The sequence below is a fragment of the Lagopus leucura genome, unplaced genomic scaffold, assembly GCF_019238085.1.
Source record: "Lagopus leucura isolate 7727_CA_CO unplaced genomic scaffold, USGS_WTPT01 Super-Scaffold_739, whole genome shotgun sequence".
In the NCBI taxonomy this organism is placed as follows: Eukaryota; Metazoa; Chordata; class Aves; order Galliformes; family Phasianidae; genus Lagopus; species Lagopus leucura.
In genome coordinates this window covers 12604034-12624122 of record NW_024962255.1, presented here as the reverse complement: position 1 = coordinate 12624122, position 20089 = coordinate 12604034, and the positions used below count along the sequence as shown (strand labels likewise).

The 20089-nt window shown below is 36.8% G+C and overlaps 1 protein-coding gene across 3 annotated transcripts in view; it reads right to left on the bottom strand.

Annotated features, from left to right (window-relative positions):
* Nucleotides 1–20089, bottom strand: part of DLG5 (discs large MAGUK scaffold protein 5) — a 99507-nt gene that overhangs the window by 48623 nt on the left and 30795 nt on the right. For all 3 annotated transcript variants that reach the window (XM_042863185.1, XM_042863187.1, XM_042863186.1), the window contains exons 2-3: nt 14564–14632; nt 255–420 (exon numbers count right to left, since the gene is read on the bottom strand). In XM_042863185.1, coding sequence (XP_042719119.1) covers nt 255–420; nt 14564–14632 — 235 coding nt within the window. The remainder of the gene's footprint in view (nt 1–254; nt 421–14563; nt 14633–20089) is intronic.

Genomic DNA, 20089 nt, shown 5'->3' with positions numbered 1-20089 from the left:
TCTCTCAAGATTGATTCAAGTCCTATTCACCTGTTCCCCTCAATCCCACAGCAAAATTGCTGTAAAAAGCAGGAACATGCATTCCCACATGCAGCACTGAAACCTCTTTGTGGTCACCCTACCCCTACATATGCATCACCACAATGTATGTACCTCAAAAGCAACATAAACACACAATGCAATATTACTGCTACTTTACAAGCAAGAAACAAGATACTTGAAAATTAACAAAGACTAAGTTGAAAGGAAATTACCTGCAGTCATCAAAAGTTGATCCAGGAGATGAAAGTGCAAGTCGCTTGCGCAGCTCATCCCTCTCCCGAGTTACCTGTCGGAGCTGAAATAATATTGTCTCCAGCTTCTCACTCATCTGTCTTGTATCTGATACAGGTGGTGGAGATGATGCTTTGCCAGTTGTACCTGACCAAGAGACAATGAACTGACAGTCAGAGAACTCCTCAAAAGAACAAAGCCACTTCACTGAAATAATTAGTACTATTAAAAAAAAAAAACTATATATTTTTTTACAGATTCTTGTTCAAAAACAAATTGTTCAAGTTTTCATCAGTGAGCTGACACAAAAACTCAATTCAGTCAGACTTCACATTAGCAAAACAGCTTTATTTGTGTTGCAAGTAATGTTTTCATGAGTAAGTCCCTTGCTTCCTCATGTACTTATAAACTACCATCTAAGAGGGGAAAACTGATGGGCAAAGTAAGAAGAATTAGCCATATGGCTTGCCTAGAAAAAAGGCAAGGCACCTTTGGACTCATAACTGCAAAGACCTCAAACAACAGTGACAAAAAAGTCTCACATAAAAGGTCATTTCCAATGAAGTATCAGGTTCCATGCTTTAAGAAAAAAATATATATATAAAGAAGAAAAAATACACTTACATCAACTTAGCTCAGTGACTGTAGACAAACTGTTACAGCAGAGGGACTCTTCTCCTGATCCTTTAACCTCATAGATAGACTATTTCATAGGTATACTATGACTAGCTTAATTTTTTTTTTTTTTTTCCAGGAAAATCCTGTTTTCATACATTACAACTTATCAGTCATGCATGCAAAGATTTGACTTGGCAGCAAATTAGGAGAGCCAGGCTTCACTTTTAACAACACTGGTTAAAATGAGCACACTACAATCACTGCAACTGGACAGTACATGCAGGATCTCATCACTATCACCACCATGTTCATCAGTGATAAACAGTAATACCCCACTGTCTTTTTGGTATCTCATATCAATACAAAGAGATTCGTCCACAGAACGCAAAAACTCCCTCCAGTTTTTGACTAGAACTTCCTGTTCTCAAGTTTCCACAGCAAACTAACTTCAGGGCTAGGGCTAACCATATACAGAACATCCAGTGTAATAGGATCCCTGTTCTTATTTCCTTCACCTATTAATATAATTGCGTAACAAGAATTTCTGAGCACAGACTATTCTTTTAATCTAACTATTGCATAGTTAGAATAATGCATACAAATGTTTTGATAGTTAAGAATTGCAGGAACATCCCACATTCTGTAGAAAGATACAAGACATGGACTCACACTGCTCTAAACGACTTTCAACAGAGCCTACAATTAGGTTTTTCTCCTGCTAGTCCTTTATTCAAGAGTAACCTCTTCCATGAAGGCTACGGCTCTCACACTAATAAAACACAAGTGTGTTTCTTTTATTTCCTAAAACAAGAATTATTCAGCATAATTTTTAATGAAAGATTATTCAGAAACATCATGCACTATTCTAGGCTCATGTTGTAATGAATAGACAGGAAATAATAAATGGAAAAGTCAAAATGCACGTCCATTTGGAACAGTATAGACATTAATGAGGAAGGCAGTTTCATCAACAAGTGAAAAAGTAGACTAATATAATTCCTAATTCAGGAACTGACAGGGTGCACAGTCTTAGGTAGATTCAATCCTCAAGCTACGCCAGGCAAGGCAAGACTGCTTTAAATAAAATCAAGCTACCCAGCCTTAGGAAAGAAGTTCCTGGACAAACATGAAGTCATTAACCTTATTACCAGAAACAGTTATTTTTCATTAACCTGTCACTTTTTATGTTTACATTAAAAAAGTATTTTTGTATGCAAAGTACAATGATGATACTGTCAACATATAATACCAGTGAAGATTTAAGAGCTATATAAACAATATTCCCTCTAATCCAAACCCCCCAAAAATGTATCTTTGTTCAATAACAACTTCACATTTTTAATAATTGTATAATGTTAAATTTGTGGACATTCCAAAAAAGCTTCAGTAAACTTCTCTTTCATCAGAAAAATTCAATTTCAACTCTCCATTTCCTTGAAAGGGATTTTTACAGTTGAACGCTAAAAGCTTTTTACTGCATCTGACATCCTGATGCAGTGTAGAGAAAGTGACCTGTGCTTCCAGCTTTATATTCTTTTTCCATCTGACTGCATATTTACATAACAGTACTTCCTTTCTGCATTTTAACCACTCAAACTGGTCTTAAAATCTACAAGCCTAAAGGCTAAATTTCCATTATCCAAATGATGCCATCTTACAACAACTTACTTGCTTCCTCAGATAATCTGGATTTGTTAAAATGGATGTACTGCACGTCTCGACAAGTGCAACTCATCCATCTGCTTAGTAAAGCCCAGAACTCCTTTTCCATATCAGCTCCTCTTTGATGCTGAGGATCCAGCAATACCCAGCCACATGCTGCCAGCCTCCAGATAGGCAGCATTCCACTGTCTCCAACAACAGCCCCACAGTGGGGGCACTACGTTCATAATTAGTTCATGCAGTATACCCATGAAGTCCTGAGTACACATTAACTGAATCAAAATTTTGCCAAATTTCATACCTGCATTCTATAAAAGAAAACCAGCTATAACAGAAGCTAAAGCAATTACATCCTCTGCAGTTTAAGCATGTGATTTCATGGAAGTCACAGTGATCAAATAATTATCAAATACAATTTTTGATGGCTACTCTAATAATCAATGTTTGAACAGATAATACAGCCACATAGACACTAGTGCACAGTTACCTTCATTTGCATGTCACTCCCAGTATTTGGGGATAGGGCAGCACACTTTTTGGACTAAAAATAACATTTTAAGAGGAATGTGGCTGGGAAGCTTGTTAAACTGACTAAGATGTACCACAACACCGAATCAGTATAACGCTGAGGTGGGAAAATGAGTACCAATGGATGAGGAATTATTTTTAAGAAATAATATGAAAATACCTTAAGTTATAACACATACATTTTCCTTTTTGAGAAATACACTTGGTATGATATACATATATACACCAATTTAAAAGGCAGCCATCAACTAACAGAATACTTGTAATTGTATTTCAATTTTTTTTCAAGTCAGTTTATAAATGTGTGCCAATTCTTGCTTGAAAACAATCAGACTAGTCTATGTACAGCTGATCCTCCTCACACCTTACATTTAAAAAAAGAAATCAACGTGGATGTCCTGAGTACCATTTCTTTAAGGTACTGTAAGTCATGAGAGAATATGTTAAAAAAACAATCGCAAAATAAGACAAAAGATGTGTTGCAAATAAGGTTTCTCCCCCAGCTCAGGAAAAACTTATTCTGGCTGCAGGAAAATCTGTGCTAAAATATTTACTTTCTTTCAATAATTTATGTGCTCTAAAATGGGATTACATAACAGAATCCACCCTTTGATGCATTTCTTCAGATGTATCTTTAGAAGTGGCCTTGAAATTACAGACAGTGGAACAGAACTGCCTTGTAGGTGAAATAAAACATTAGTAAAAAAAGCAGCAGTCCATAGAGAAAGGGAAACTGAAAGGTACAATACTGAACTGTGGAAGAGTGTCATCTGACAGACAGAAAACCTAATAGGTTATGAAAGCAGTGAGGATCGTGTAACATGCAAGAAAAAGAATGTGCAACACTCCAGTATTTGTCTTACTACAGAATATAATACCCTAAACAAACCCGCCGGCACGCAAAACAAACTTTCAACTTAGATAAACTTAAGACTTTAGAAAGAGCTGAGCAGTCCTACTGGAAAGATCAACATGAATGAAAATCTACAACCCAGTACTCAGAAACTGCAAGGAAAGAAAATAAGTACTAATTATATCAGTTTGAAAAGTTCTTGCAGAACTTTTCCAAGCTACAAAAGAGATTAAAATCTGTATCATAGCCAAGGAAATACAGTTGGAACTTCTGCATTTGAGTAGCCAGCATCTCCTGGTGGGAACTATCAAACCTAATGTTTATCAGGTTAATAAGTGCACAGCAGAATCATAACCTGGGCTCAAGTACGCCATCCAAAAAGTGCGGGACAGCTGCCGGGCAGTCGCTGCACACCAACCTGAGGCTGAGACTCCACTGATGCTCGCTGCCACAGCTTCTCCCACAGGAAGCTCTGATCATCATTTCATCATACTGTTTAAGAGCCCAAAAAGAAAACTGCTGACACCCAAAATGGTTTCCTGAATGCACAGACTGATAAAGGGATGCAGGGAGTAGGGAAAGACATCATGTTCCAGACATGCTGTCTAGAGTGCAGGTGGTGTGGATTCACACATGCTGCATTCCCATTCAGATTATTACAGATTGAATCTTCAGGAATCTCAGCAATCTGCTGCCGAAGACTGATACTGAGGCATATAAAACGTTGTGGTCAGATCAGGGATTTTTCAAGCTCAATTTATGCAGAATCATTAAGAGGTCAAGAACTAATTCAAACTGATTTTTTTGAGGTAATGCAAAAAAAAAAAAAAAAAAAAAAAAGCAACAATAACAACAAACAAAAAACACAAAAGTAAAAAAAAAATATGCAAACCCACAGCTCCCTCTTCTCTGAGACTATTTATTGGTAAAGTTAATTTCCTAACTTCTTTGTGACTACTGTTTTCCATTTGCTTAAATTTTATTTTAAATCAGGGTATCACATCCACTGAGTAAATCTTGAGTGGCTCTGAAGTGACAAGAAATGCATGACTACACTTAAACCCATAGCTGCCAGGAAATGGATGCTATAAAAGTCAGTAAGAATACCATAAAGCAATGCAAAGTGCTTGCTACTTAAAAGAAGGTGGTTAATAGCAAACAGACTGAAAACCAGGCAAAGAGATGAAGGATTACCTATATGATTCATAAACTGAACTGAGTGAAAAAGAAGTGTGAAGTTCTTCCAATTTTGTGGAGGAGTGTGGGTATTTCGTAACTTTTGTTTCCAGGAAACAAAACATGTACTAAGATCAAAGGACAAGAAAATTACATAGGATTTAGATCTATAAAAAGAGGTTTAACTTGACTGTTGAGTTGAAATTTTACAGGCATATCACTTTTGAATAGAGGTTGATCATCTACGCCAATCACTGGGATACACAAAAGGATTCAAGTGTAATGTACTGGTAGCATTCCTGTTAAATTTTCTCCTCTTTTGTGGCCCTTCAGCAGGTGTAACATTAGCATATGCTGACAAAGGAACAAGCAACAGCTGTTATATTTATCCATTGTAAACTCTGTTTGCACTAGTTGGAAAAAAAAAAAAAAAGAAAAAAAATCAAAACCAAGAGATTCCTACAGACTGACTGTCAAGGAGGAGCAAACAATTGGAAAATGCTTTTTTGAACAATTAAAGAATGTTTATCTATGAAAGAGTATCATAACCCACACCTGCCAGCTCCACTTTCTATGCATAGCAAAAACAATTACTAGCTTGTTATGCACAGCTGCATCAAGTGTGAAACAATAAATGGAAATCTTGGCTATGTAAAAGGACATCTATTTAAATGACCGACATGAAACTTGGAAGCAGTAAAAGAGACCATGTTGAGAATTATCATCAGATGGAAGAGACGCAAAGTTTGTTTTGGAGTAAGAATTAATAGCCACAGCTTAAAATTTTGAATTGCATTTAGTGAAAAACTACCTATAAATAGCTTTTCAGGATGACAACTTAAAGAGTTAAGCAAGGAAACACTGTTGGTTGAAGTCAAAATTGGAATAGATCAGTGAGAACAGATATACGGTACCTGGAGTCAGAATCATAGTGCTAAAGACGATGTTTATTAGAGACTGGAATGGCAACTGACTCAGAAAAAATAGCAATGTAACCGGGGGGGGGGGGGGGGGGGGGGAGAACAACAACAAAACAAGTAGAAAGGTGATAACTGAAAAACCAAACACCTGGAATAACAGTATGGTACAAATTGGAAGATAAGCTCTAGAGTATGTAATGAGGAGTAAAGAGCTGACAGCTACAACCACAACAATTCAGAGATCTAGCTATGGAAAGAAGGAAAGGATATATATGGGAAAATGGAGGGCCTCTTCCATTCTGAATAACCTCTCATTAGTATTCTGGTATATTTTTGAAGAATGGAAGACTATGCAACACCATTCTGTTAAAAACGCATCATAAAAAAGCATAACACAGACTACCTTCAGAGCCACTGCCCGATTCCTGAGTGTAACTGCAGGTTTCTATTAAACGTATCTTGAAAAAATAAAATAGTGTGCAGCAAGTAAAGGAAGAAGATTTTTATTTTAAGCATACTAAAAGAAAAATTTGATGCTCTGTAATAGTACAAAGGTTGGTTAAAAAGTTCCAGGAACTATAATCTTGTCACAGTATCACGCTACTTAGGTCAACAGTGTTTTACTGGAGATTACAAAAGTACTGCATATCTAAAGTCTTGAAACACAACCTTTAAGCCAATTCATAGAGACTTTTTCAAAGAACATGGGCCAGAATGATGACTTACCTGTTTATCTAAAATGAGACAAAGAAGATTGACTTTGGAAGAAAAGGGAAAGAAAATTTAAAAAAAATATTAAAGTTAGGAAATAAAGTAAATAATAGAAAATAAATAAAAGATAGGAAATGAAATAAATCCAGACATGCACAGAAATTAACAGAGATATTGTGTTAGTACACACTATTGTAAACAAATTTGGCAGTATCATGCTAAAGCATAAGTGGAGTGGTATTCAGCTGATATTCTATCATCTGCAGACAATGCATCAGTACTCAAGCTTCTATCTTACTTTCACGTTTAAATATCTTCTGGGATATGCTAAGTGCAAAAATACTTAAAATAATTTAAAAGTATACTTCAAAAAATGTAACAATTTTGGCCTTAGTTCTTTATTCAGATTGGTATATGAAGGCAGACAAAACAACTCAAGATTCATGGTACTTACAGCATTTCTGTAAGTTGCCAGCAATTTAATATTCATACAAGTACTCCACAATCCCTCCTGAAGCAGATGTAAGTAATTAGCATCTCTTTCTCTCTGTAACATTACATTTACAGAGATAACAGACAATGCTATAAAGCCCAGTATCTGATACTGTCTAGAATGCACACTATACAGCAAGAAATATATAGAGACTGAAATTAAACTGCCATTCAAAACTTAAATATATACTACATTGAGAAAAAAAAGTCCAAGACACACATTCCTTAATACTCCCACTATTTTGTCTATCTCTTTTCAGTCATCTTGTCCCAGGCAACAAGAAAAATAATTATTCTCCTTGTGTCAGTTCAGCATTAGAGCAGACTTCAGTATACCTTTGGCTGTCAAGCAGCCTCCAACATGTGAACTTAGAGAAAGAATAGCAACATCTGAGGTTGGAAAACAAAGAATCACAGAACAGCCTGAGTATAGAAAGATATCTTAAAGATCACCGAGTTCCAATGCCTGCTGTGAGCAGGGTTGCCATTCACCAGACAAGGCTGCTCAGGTGCCCATCTGCATAATCAATTAATATACAGATGTTATAATTATGAAATAAACAAGAGAGTTTGGCTAAACAGGTTATTATAACAAAAAGAGAATAAATAAGAGTGCTTACCCTTGTCCTGGGCTTACCATAAAACTCCAAAGGAGGGATCTCCAGAAAGAGACCCTTACCCACTGGTGGTCAGCTCTTAAATGGATCTAGAGAGATGTAGCCAGGCTCCACCCCCACCAGCAGCACAGGTGGAGTGCCTTCACCTCTGCTCCCAGGGCTGACTCATTGCTCACCTCAGGTGATCAATCAGAGGTCCAGGCTGTGATTCACCAGTTCCCATACACCGTCCATCTTGGTGTCGAACACCTCCAAGGACAGAGCATCCACAGCTTTGCTAGGTAACCTGCTACAGTGCCCCACTCTTAAGAAAAAATTTCCCTCAAACATCTAACCTAAATCTCCCCTCTTTTTGTTTAAAAACATTCCCCCTTGTCCTATCACTATCAGATCACATAAGAAGTCATCTCTGTGCTGTTTGCAAGCTCCCTTTAAGTACTGGGAGACCACAAAGAGGTGTCCCTGGAGCCTTTTCTTCTCCTGACTGACTGAACAAGTCCAACCCCCTCTGTCATCCTTCAAAGGAGATGTGCTCCAGATCTCTTAGTGCCTTCACAGCCGCCTTGATCAGGTCACCACCAGATACTGGTCTGGTCCCTAATTTCAATCTACAAACCCTCAATTTGATCACAGCCATTTTTTAAAGGCAGCCCTTTGCAATCCATCTGCTTCTTAACATAAAGGGCAACTTCCCCACTCCTCCTGCCCTGCCTAACTCTTCTAAAAAGCTTGTAGTCCTCAATCATAGTATTCCAGCTGTGTGATTTGTCCCATCATGTTTCTATGACAGCAATTAGGTCATAGTTTTCTAATTGCAAAATGCTTCCAACTCCTGCTTATTTCTCATGCTTGTGTTCATTGGTGTTGAGGCACTTCAGGTGGGCTACACACAGGGTTACCTTTTCAGATCAGCTCTCCTGAATTCCTCTGGGACAAACCTGAAGTTTTCCCCTGCTGTTTCGTAAAGTGACAATGTCTCCCAGCTCTTCTCTGTCACTCAGAAGTACATCCCCTCTTCCTGGAGAGGATATCTAGGCCGCCTCCTTGCTCCAGGAGGCCATTAGGCACTGGCTATCCATAACTATGTTATACAAGTTTACTTCAGCACTTGGTGAATATTTATCTCCAAAAATTATAAATGTTAAATGATTGAGCGCACCACACCAATCAACAAAAGATTAAAAAAAAAAATCTTTTATTCTGTGCGGTCTTCTCCTCCATAACCACTACTGGTCAACAGGGGGGTTAGCCAGTGCCTGTCACATACAGTGCTGTTGCTGGCTCCATCTCATTCCTAAGTGACACTTGGTTTGTGCTTGGCACACCAGGCACTCCATAAATAATTATTCTGATGTCAGAGATGCAGGATTGTAGCTCCACTGAGAGAGTATGCTGGGCACAAAGAGTGGGCAGATGAAGGATGCTTCTGTTTACACACAAAATATCTTTGTGACTAACAAAGAGTAAGAGGTAAGAAACAAAATACAGAGAGAGTACGACAAGCTAATAGGGATTTTTCACCCTTTGGGGGAAAGAAGGTGGGGCTGAAGCACAACAGTGGTATGCAGCAATTGTGAAAGGTTGTATCTCTTTGGTCAATCAAAACTGATTTATTTTTTTTTTCCTCCCCTCAGAACTCTCCGTGTCCTCACTACCTATTTCACATACACAGCATGAACTCGATACAGCAGAAAGAAAAGGAAGGAAACTTAAGGGAACAAAGAAAACACAATCATCTAAAGAAGTTTTGAGTGGCAAGGAAGATAGAGAAGGAAGAACTTGTATAGCATAAGGAACTGCTTCTCTGCATTTTTATTAATACGCAGGCAAAAGAAAAAAATAGGACAGATCCATCTACAATGTTCCTGCTCCAGGACTGCCACCCTAACTTCTACTCAGTGGCTTCTTCTACCATATGCACACAGTAAATCCACAGGTGGCAGGAAGTTCATTCTTCCTGCATCCCTCATTCCCTGCAAGCCCATCTAAGCAAAAAAAAAAAAAGTGGATGACACGGCAGTACATGGGACAGAGTGGTCCTGAGCTATTCTGCAAGTCACATCAGTAACACTGTACTTGTTACATCATTCCTTGCTCTCTTCTCCTAGCAGAACTATGACAACTGCTGAATACTTAGAGGAAAAAATTAATTATGAGTATGTACCAGCAACATGAAAGCAGAGCAATTTCATGAGCTGATACCAAATCCTATCTACACCTGTGTTTACCTATTTTTGGATAGTGAAAAGTGCATAAAACATTCAAACAATTGCTGTGGTCAAAGAAAGGAAACCTGGCTCAGTTTCAAGAATCTCACCTAATACCTAATCATGTAATCATATTGCTACTGTATGGCATCCTTGCCAGGAAAATCCTATTTCCTTCCACTCTAAACACAAAAACCCCAGCAACATCAAGTGTTATATAAGTCACTCTGTACCTTAGCTTACTGTAGGGAAATGAGTGCAAAGGGACTAATTATTGACTCTGACTAACTGTAGAACGAAAGGAAAAAAAAGAATTAACCATTTAAGAAAAAAAAACAAATCAAAACAACAAACCAAAACCAACAACTAGAAAGTCATTGGGGATAAGACAAAACCCTTTTGCAAGATTAATTTTACAACTGTCAAAACTCCTCTGATTTCCTATAGGACATATACATTTCATGGTCATAACAACAAGGCTACTGTGGTAACAGAAAAGCTCATTGATCAAGACAATGATTTGGTAAAATTAAATAAGTCACTCTGTGTATTTACAGCTGTATCTTTACAATGCATATTTCTCACCTTGAAGCTAACAGCTAGACACTAAGTTTTTCTCTAATAGAGGGCCTTACCTCCCCCCCCCCCCCCCCCCACCAGACATTTTTCCTCTTTCACATCAGTTCCTCATTCAGTTATCAGTGGATGGATGAGGTCATTTTCTCATCTTTCTTTAGGAACTGCTGCTTCTCTGATGAATGTTACCATAGGCTTGTCCTACCACAGAGGGTCCAAGTTCCTGCCTGGCTGCTGAAAACCCACATACACAGAACATGCAACAGGAAAAATGAGTCCAACACACAAACTGGAGCAAGAGAAAACAATCTGCAGTGCTGCATTACACCACAACTGAATGCCCTTCCTACAGTCATCTGCTGTCCTTCATTACCAAAACTCTCAAGACACAGCTAGTCTGTTTCTCCTGACTGAAAGAAACAAACAAATAATCGATAACTAGCTAAAAAGCATTACAAATATATAAACAATCAATAGTATTACACAACAACAACAAAAAAAACATTTCAATGAGGAAGCATCTGAGATGGACAGAATTAAGTTAACATTAAGCAACTGCATGTAAATAATGTGTTCACCTTATTATGACATTTTCAAATCCAATTGAGAAAAAAAAATATCAGTTAGCAACAATTTACTCCTGCATTCATAAAACAATGGAGAAAGGGCTGTGGCACCACAACAGATCACAAAGCTCACAGACTGACAAACAAAAAATAATTTTGTACTTCAGCATCAAGTTTGCCAGTCTCACACAAAATACTATCTGCTGATCAAGTATGTTCAAGTACAAACATAACAGTTCATTTATGTTATATTTCTATAATTAATCATAAATGCTCATACTTTCTGGGGATCAAGATTCCCAGCTATTTACTCCATTAAATATACATAAAATGTAGAGCTATCGGATAGTTTGAAGATGGTTTAAATGCCCTCTACAACAATGACATCAGTGATTAAATAAATACAACAATTTTACAGAACAAACTTTCCTATCAGGAATCCACCTATTACTAAAAACAATTTCTAACAAACAAATAAATAAATAAAATGCCCCAAACTGTCTGCCACTATCTAGCAATTGACAGCTCAGGAAGTTACCTGAGCCAGAGGTTTCACCTCCATGAACATGTTCAATTGTTTGTCAGGCTCATATCAAATTTAAATACCTGGAATATTCTCTATCATGAATTGCTAGAGCACAGTTGATAGAATCACCTCAATTGTGTAACATCCTGGAGCTATTTCAGAAAAAGATAATTAAATTAAGAATGCTAGCAGTAGAAACTACCTGAAACAATGGCTAGGATGATTAAGATTGGAAAGAAAAGATAAAACGCATAAAGTAACTCTAGTTACTTTATGAACAATGGAGTATAAAGACAGTGAATGGAAGTTTCTATTATATCTTCTAGTTGAAAGACACTAAGATGTATTATCAGCTTATTTAACTGGGCTTAATTAGTCTCCCTTCTCATTTTCTCTGAAAGCTCAAATGTGTTTCCATGTTGTTTGACAAACAGAAGCAAAGCTCATCAGAAACAAAAGTGTTTTAATATTAATGGTAAGGGTTCTGAACTCAGGAAATAAAATATAGTTCTTCTCTATAGTTCTTCCCATAAAGAAGATACATGTGACTGGAGAAAATAAAATATTCCTTTATATGCATGTTTGGCAATGATAGCTGTACACAATATATTCCAAAGCTTACACTGACTCCAACCTATGAGCTATTCACCTTTTTCCACTGACACATTCATTTCACAGAAAAAAAAAACCAAAACTTATTTTCACTGTCCTACACAGCCCTTGAAAATGCATTCCAGTGAGCCATGTTGTGGTGGAGATCAGTGGTGGAAGGAAGATGCTTCTAAATAGTGAAACACTGAAGAAACTCAGGTTTTGTTGGGATTCCCTTCAAATAAGTCATAAGAAGCCTTTAGAGAGTTGGCATGCAAACACCTTCCATTACAATGGCTTGTCACTCAACAAATCAGTCAGTATCAAAATAACCTCACAACAGCTTTGAAGCGACTTGCAAACGCGTCTATTAGGACATACTGGCTATTAAGTAAAGAGAATTTGCTGCTGATGTTAGATCACATTTAAAATATTTTACCTTACAGAACAAGATATGTGAGAGAGAAAATGATTTGGAGAAGAAAAAAAAAGGATATTCATGAATAACAAATCTGTAACCAGACTGTAAAGATGTCAGTTTCAAACAAGGAACTCTCCTGGCTGTTAATGTAGTTAATATTAAACATTCAATTCACTTTAACCATCTGGAAAAACAAAAAACAAAAGCACACCAATAACTATGGAGAATATATGGAACTATGGAACATAAATTTTATTAAATAATGGCGATTTTATTTTTAGGTTATAAATAACTTAGATCACTGCATACTCAATACACTTCTAAGGATAACTTAAAGGAAAACATACAGGACAGAATTTAGTATAAATTTTAATATTTTACAATATCAGGTGAACAAAACAGTTTGAAAAGAGTTCAGTTCTGACTGATATATGGGAATAAAGGATGTCTCAGGAGCAAAATACCAAATTCTAAATAAGTGTTCAGAAACAGGAATCCCACACCTATATAAGAGACCATTCCACAACAAAAAAGAAAAAAAAAGAAAAAAGAAAAACGTAAGTCACATATATATGGCCTCTAAGTAGTAGATGTTAAAACAAAAATTTGCACTGTGATGGCAAAAACTAGTTTCTAATCTCATTAAGTGCCAGTTGTTAGCCTTTACTTCCAAAATTGTAAAATATCAGTTACAAAGAATTAAGTATGTGCACTCAGGAAGTTATAAAAGCTGAAAAAAACAAACAAGCATCCCTTCTTAAAATTAGGAATATGGGACCAGAGTGAACCACCCGCACCCCCTCATATCTCAAGCACCACTAATTATTCCACCAACTTACTGTATTTCACACTCTTTGGAAGTCTTTTTGAAAGTCTGGTTACCCAAAAATTTCTCCTACCTTTAGCTCCTATTTCTTCATAACAAAACAAATCCTGCCCTTCTTTCAGGTAATAACATACAATCCTGAATTGGATAAAAATAAGACTAACATGTCACAACTTTCCATATGTTCAGTCAACCTTAAAACCTTGTTTCTGCACGTTGGAGTTAAAAGCTCATCTTGATGACTGCAACAGATGTCTACACACATCCTTAAACAGACAACTGACTTGCCTAATGCTGTCAAGGAACTCTACAGATGCCTGACACAAAATTGGAACTTTAAGTATGTGAAAGCCTACATTCCCTATCCACAGCAAATTACTTCTACATGGATTTCACAATAAAAGCATTTCTATAAGAAAAGGAAAACTGACAGTGATCATGGCTGTTCTGAGATCATCTTGCTGTTGAAGGGCTGCTGTTCACATTCTTTTTTCCTTTTGTCTTTTTTTTTTCTCCCCAAGGCTTTAAAATTACAGAAAACAAAGCAGCTTATTACACTCAGCCCAAAAAAAAAAAAGTTTAAGCTTGCACTCACTTCGAAAAGTTTTGAAATATTATTAGCCAAGTTCATAGCCTTTCAATATCTGTGATGCTTTAGACCAACTACAATTTTAATATCTACATAAATATATACATATATATCTGTAAATGTGTACATATACATACTGACATTTTTAACATTACTACAGTAATTTGCAGCATAGTTACGTAAATTCATGTAACAGCTCTTATTGGCAACAACTACACATAGCTATTGTGAGCTTGCACTACACAAAAAGGGTATACTTATTCCTTGTAAAGATGCATGGCTGTATAATACAGTTCAACTTCTCTTCTGTTACAACTTGTATCCTTCTATCTTGAAAAAGACAACTTTAAAACCACATTATCCCAGCAGCCAAAAGATTTGTTCAAGTTTTTAAATTAATCCTTTACTCACCAATGCTACTCAGAGAACTGCTGCTTTCAGAATCAGAAGGCATTATGGACAGCACACTGTAAGTAGATCCTAAAATTAGAAAAAGACAAACTATTATTTTTTTTTCCCCTCACAAAATCAAGCTAACCATTTGTTTTCTTGACTCTGTAAAAGCCAAACCCATGGAATGGTTATCAAAGCTTAAAAAACTAGTAGGAAATGAATAACTTGTAAATGAATGTAACACTACGCACTGAGCAGGAAATGGTTCCAGTTTAAATGGTAAAAAAAATGAATGCAGAAAAAATACAATAGTTAATTCTGATGTACTGAAAACACCGAGTTTTTTCTTTAAGTATGCAGGCTGAATGATGTCTTCAATCTGTCTTGTCTGTCTGACTGTCAGAATCTACTTTGGTTACCTGTCTTCTTAGATGTATGTACCAGCTCCTGTTTCATTTGTCTTACTGACTTTACTTCTTTCCTCTAACTTCTCAGACTCTGAAACATAATTTCACCAGTAAACAGATTTTGCTTGCATTCATTTCAACTTTTGGTATCTGACCTTTTTAAGGAGCGACACGCTGTCACTGACAGTATTCACAGCAGGTTTTTCCATATGTACATAAATAGATGGGGCGCCTTTTTTTTTTTTTTCCAGTTTGTTCAGAAATGCACCAGAAGAACTAGAAAATCAGGCCCTGATTCAAAAGCTTATGAATTAATCAGCTCCACCATCCCTCAACAAACAAGATCACCATCCCACAGCAAAGAAAGGGAGAGATTATGTGGGCAAGTGATTTGAAATCTGATTCATTTTCAGCAACAACCAGAACATGAGCTCAAAGATAAACTCAATATTTTCAGGAGCTGCCTTTCTCCTATGATCTTCCTTTCTATGTTTTGCTATGTGTTTCTTCAAAGCTCTTTGAAATTGAAAAATGAAAGCTAAGAAGCATGAGATTAAACACACGGGCATACTTTTCAAATAGATTAAAGAAATACTAATTTTTGCTCATCTCCTGCACTTCCTTAGGAAAAGGAGTAACACCTGTTACAATATCAGATGAAAGAAAGACAAGAAGTAAGAAAATTAGGCTGACAACACAAGCAGTAACACCAAAGTGAAATGAAAAAAATATACATATAAGTCAATGAGGACATGGTCTCCAGCCAGACTGAAGTGGATTAGAAATAAATGGAAACTGAAAAAAGCTCAATATATTGAACAAATTAGAATATCTTTTTGACAGACAATGTAAATCAACATCACATGAACTGCGTGACTCCAGCTCAATGAAATCTGCATGCCAAGATGTGACACTTGGCAATGTAAAATCACTCACTTCCTAAAAAACTTACATACGAGTCCCACACAGAAACAAAGTTTAGGTAATCTTAAACTGCTGCAGCTTCTTCTTTGAAGTGGAAAAATAAAATCTTTTCATCACAAACACTGAATGAGTTTTTTTCTCCCTTTCACAGAATTGTTGAAAGAGACCCAATTGCAACAATTATAATAACAATGATGGAAGAGACAGAATCCCAATTTACAAATAATTAATTTACTATTTTGTAAATGATCAGGGTATCTTTAGGTATCCAAATAGATACACAGGATAGTCTTTTAATTAGGGTACGTCAAGCTTGTATGACCTGGATCTTGCTTCAAGTTCTTTCAGTCTTTCCATGGAATCTTTACTAAATCTTTACTAAATCATTGATTTGTTACAGTTTCCCAACTATAAGCAATTGAGGGAAGGGAGGGTTAGCTGATCCAGCTGGAAAGCTCTAAAGATGGCCTGCTGCATGTGCTGTACAGAAGTCCAAAGCAAAATAGAAATAAGCACAGGCTTTTCTACCTGACACCTCAGTCGTCTTCTCAACACACAGATTTAAGAATCAGCATGAGAAATTTAACAGATGCTTTAGACATATTCTGATGCTCAACATACATCATCTTCAAATTTTCAAAACGGATCACATTAGGTTAAGACAGATTTGTAACAGTACTTTGAATTAATTACTACCATAAATCTGTATATAAGAAACAGCCACAGCTACGTTATCTTCAAGTAATACAGTAACTCTTATGAAAGCAGTTGACATTAAAATACTACTACCTATACAGCAACCACAGAATGAAAGACTTACAAACATACACACAGAAGCTGAAGGAAAAAATCAGCAAGGTGACATTTCATAGCTGTCATATTGATTGTACTTCATTAATAAAACCAAAACTTAGATTTCCACACTACTTGGGTGATCAACAATTTTTTCCAGAATAATATACTATTTTCTACTAAGTTTTAATCTACGTCAACATTCTTTTTCACATGTATGCTTTCAAGTGATGCTTAACTGATTACTAGATATGTCATACATTACACTCAACTAGACTTATTTTAATTCATAGATTGATGACCTGACATTCACAAATCCACAGTTGTAGAAAGGGGAAGAAAAGCATAAGCATGCTCTCCCTTTGCACAGCAGATTTGCTTCGGGGCACATCTTTGCTCATCTGAATTCAAACTTCAGATCAGTTCCATGCTATATTAAAGAGCTCTGGCAGAACAGAGAGATTGAAAAGCAGCTATCATCTACACTTCAGAATTTTAACAATCACATTTCCTTTTACTTAAAACGATTAAAGCAAGTCAACATCCCTCATGTTTCTACTGTCCTTATTAGTCTGATGGCAGAAAGGCCACTTAGAAACTTTCAAATTGAGGAGGAGAATTACTTGCTTAGCTGTTGAAGTCACCTCTGAAGGCAAGTAAAACAGGAACCTGTTTTCTCACCATTTCTAAGCACTTGGTCTACACAGTGACATACCTTTTCCTTGTTAAAAAAAATTAACGGTGCAAGAAGTTGCAAATCCTAGGAAGACACCAACTGTCTAATTGCGGCAGTTCCTCAACAGTGGTGCCAAGTCTAGACAGATGGGATTACTAGATTGATAGGATTAAAGTATGGAGTTCCAAACTACAACAGAACGGTTCTCCATCCCTCCTAATCACTGAACTGGGAAATATCACATAACACTGGGCATTGTCCATACTTGAAGGAGTCTGAAAAAGACAAGCCAACTATCCCAAAGTAGAGCCTCACAAACAAGACTGCATTTGTGCCCTCTAGAAGAAAGCAGTACAAAGGATGAAATAAAATTTCTTCCAGCACTAAATGATACAATTATTGAAAGAATTCTAAGGAAATAAAAACAATGATTTCAGATTTCATTCTATCACATAACCTGAACATCTCCTCTAGAAAGATATGGACAAAACACCATCTCTGCTCATAACCCTAAAGAACACTGTACAGAAGGGGAACTGCAGTGGCAAAATAAGATACACAGAAATCAGGTTTTCAAAATTCTTTATCTGTGTGTTTTGAATACACTTTTTTTTCCCCCCAGGAGGCATGTTTTTCTCACAAATACTTACAAAGTTAAAAATGTGATCCAGCTGAAAGAGAGTACTTGGCAAGTCTGAAGGCTATTTTATTTTCCAAAATTTGCTACACTAACTAACTGTGTAGGAATAAGAATAATCACTCCTCCAAATACACACCTTAAGAACAAGAGGCTGGTCTACCAAACATGCCTCAGTGTGTGAAGAACCAGGGTGTAATTCACAAGACATTAAGTGCTTGATTGCACAAGACAGAGAGCATGCTGGTCTTAGCTACACAGCCCATGGCACGCCACCCATTTATGAATGGCTATATTTCAGATCTGCAATACTGCTGACTCTAAATTAAGCACGTTTCCTAACTAGGACAGTGCATTGCAGGACTAAGCCTAGGGAGAGTAGTTTCCCCACACAAGTTTCCTCTGCTTACAGATGACATTAAACAACTCTCCACGCTCCCCTGCTGTGAATTTCCTCTGTTAATTAAACTCTTCTACTCCCAACTCCTTCCTGCACTGTGGCTGCAGCTGATCCAGCTCCTGGGCAGCAGAGGGCCATCCTAAGGGAGGCCCAGAGCACCAGATGCAAGCACAGCGTGACAAACAGCTTCTGATCCATGCCTCAGCACACCAAACCAAACTGCCTTTGGCAGGACTCCTACTTGCTGTGGGGGAGCAAACAACTTTGATTAAAACTGGAAATGACCCAGATTACAACATTCCCATTGCCTTTCACATCACAACAACCAGAACTGCCTAAGGAGCTGAAGACCACATGGATCTGCCACACTCCATCTCCAAGGCTATTCCTTTCTTGGAAGCCTGGACAGCCAGGTTTGTCAGAAAACATAAAATGCAGTCATGTCTTGCCAGCCGTGTGACATTCAGACCTTTAATCCTGACCTTGCACAATACCTTCAATTGGGTATTTGCTCCTGTTCATGTCATCTTCATTTTTGACGCCTGACAAACATTTGCCTTTAAGGATACTACCAAATGAAAACATAAGCAGTAGAAAAGTAGCAGAGGTCATATCAGCAAAAACCTGCTCTCTTCATCCACCTCCTTTTAAAAGCATTTTTATCGCTTATTCACCATGCCTACAGTTCCTTAATACTATGCCCTGAAGCACACACACTCTTTTATTGTCAGGATAGCATGAAAACCTCATGAACATTAAATGGCTTTCCAAAGCATCAAGCAACTTACCATTTTGATTTCCCAAATACCTCAAAGAATTTTTTAAAGAGTGAGGGTTAAAATATTTATCTTCCTTTTACAGTTGAGAAGATATTTTAAAACAACATATTTAAGACAACACAGATATTAAAAAGTAAGGTTTTGGAGAAGACATATTTCAGAGCTTAAGCCACCCTTCAATTAGAAGAGATTAAGAATAAACTCCTCTTGAGGACAGAATAGTTCAGACATGTAAAAATCAGCACTGGTGACAGAGTAACAGATCAGTCTGATTGTAATATAATATGACAATTTTTGTGCAGCTTTGGATTCAGGAAAGTTAAGTAACATGCCTCAGGCCAGAAACATCAGTAGAGCTGCTTTGAGTTCAGATGCTCAAGTTCCAAGCTATCAGTCATATAATTAAGTACAACATCTGATCTTCAGGTGTCAAAAACAATACTAGACATTGGTATCTGGAAAATTCCTGTTTTCATAGCTACGTTCTTTTCAAAACACTTCATAGGAGATCAAAGCCATGCATGTATATCTAAATACATGTTCTTAAAAATGTCCTCTCTAGTAATGAATGCATTCTTTGCCATGGATAATTTGCTGCTTGCCAGCAAGCAATGCAGTGAATTATACCTAAAAGAATTCAAAATGTATTTTTAAGAAACCTAAATCACTGGACAATAATTGGGCATCCTACAACAACCTGAACTACGAGAGCCAAAGTTGGCATTTTCAATTAAAAAAAAAAAGAAAAAGAAAAAGAAAAAAAAGAACAACAAAATGAAGGAAGTGATGAGAAGAAGAAATTATTTGCTTTCATATGTTACAATTTTATCATGAGCACACACTTGCTGCTATTCACAGTCTATTAGCATTATTTATTCTTCTGTGTGCCACTGTGAACACTGGGTCAAACCACCCTTTTTACACAAAAA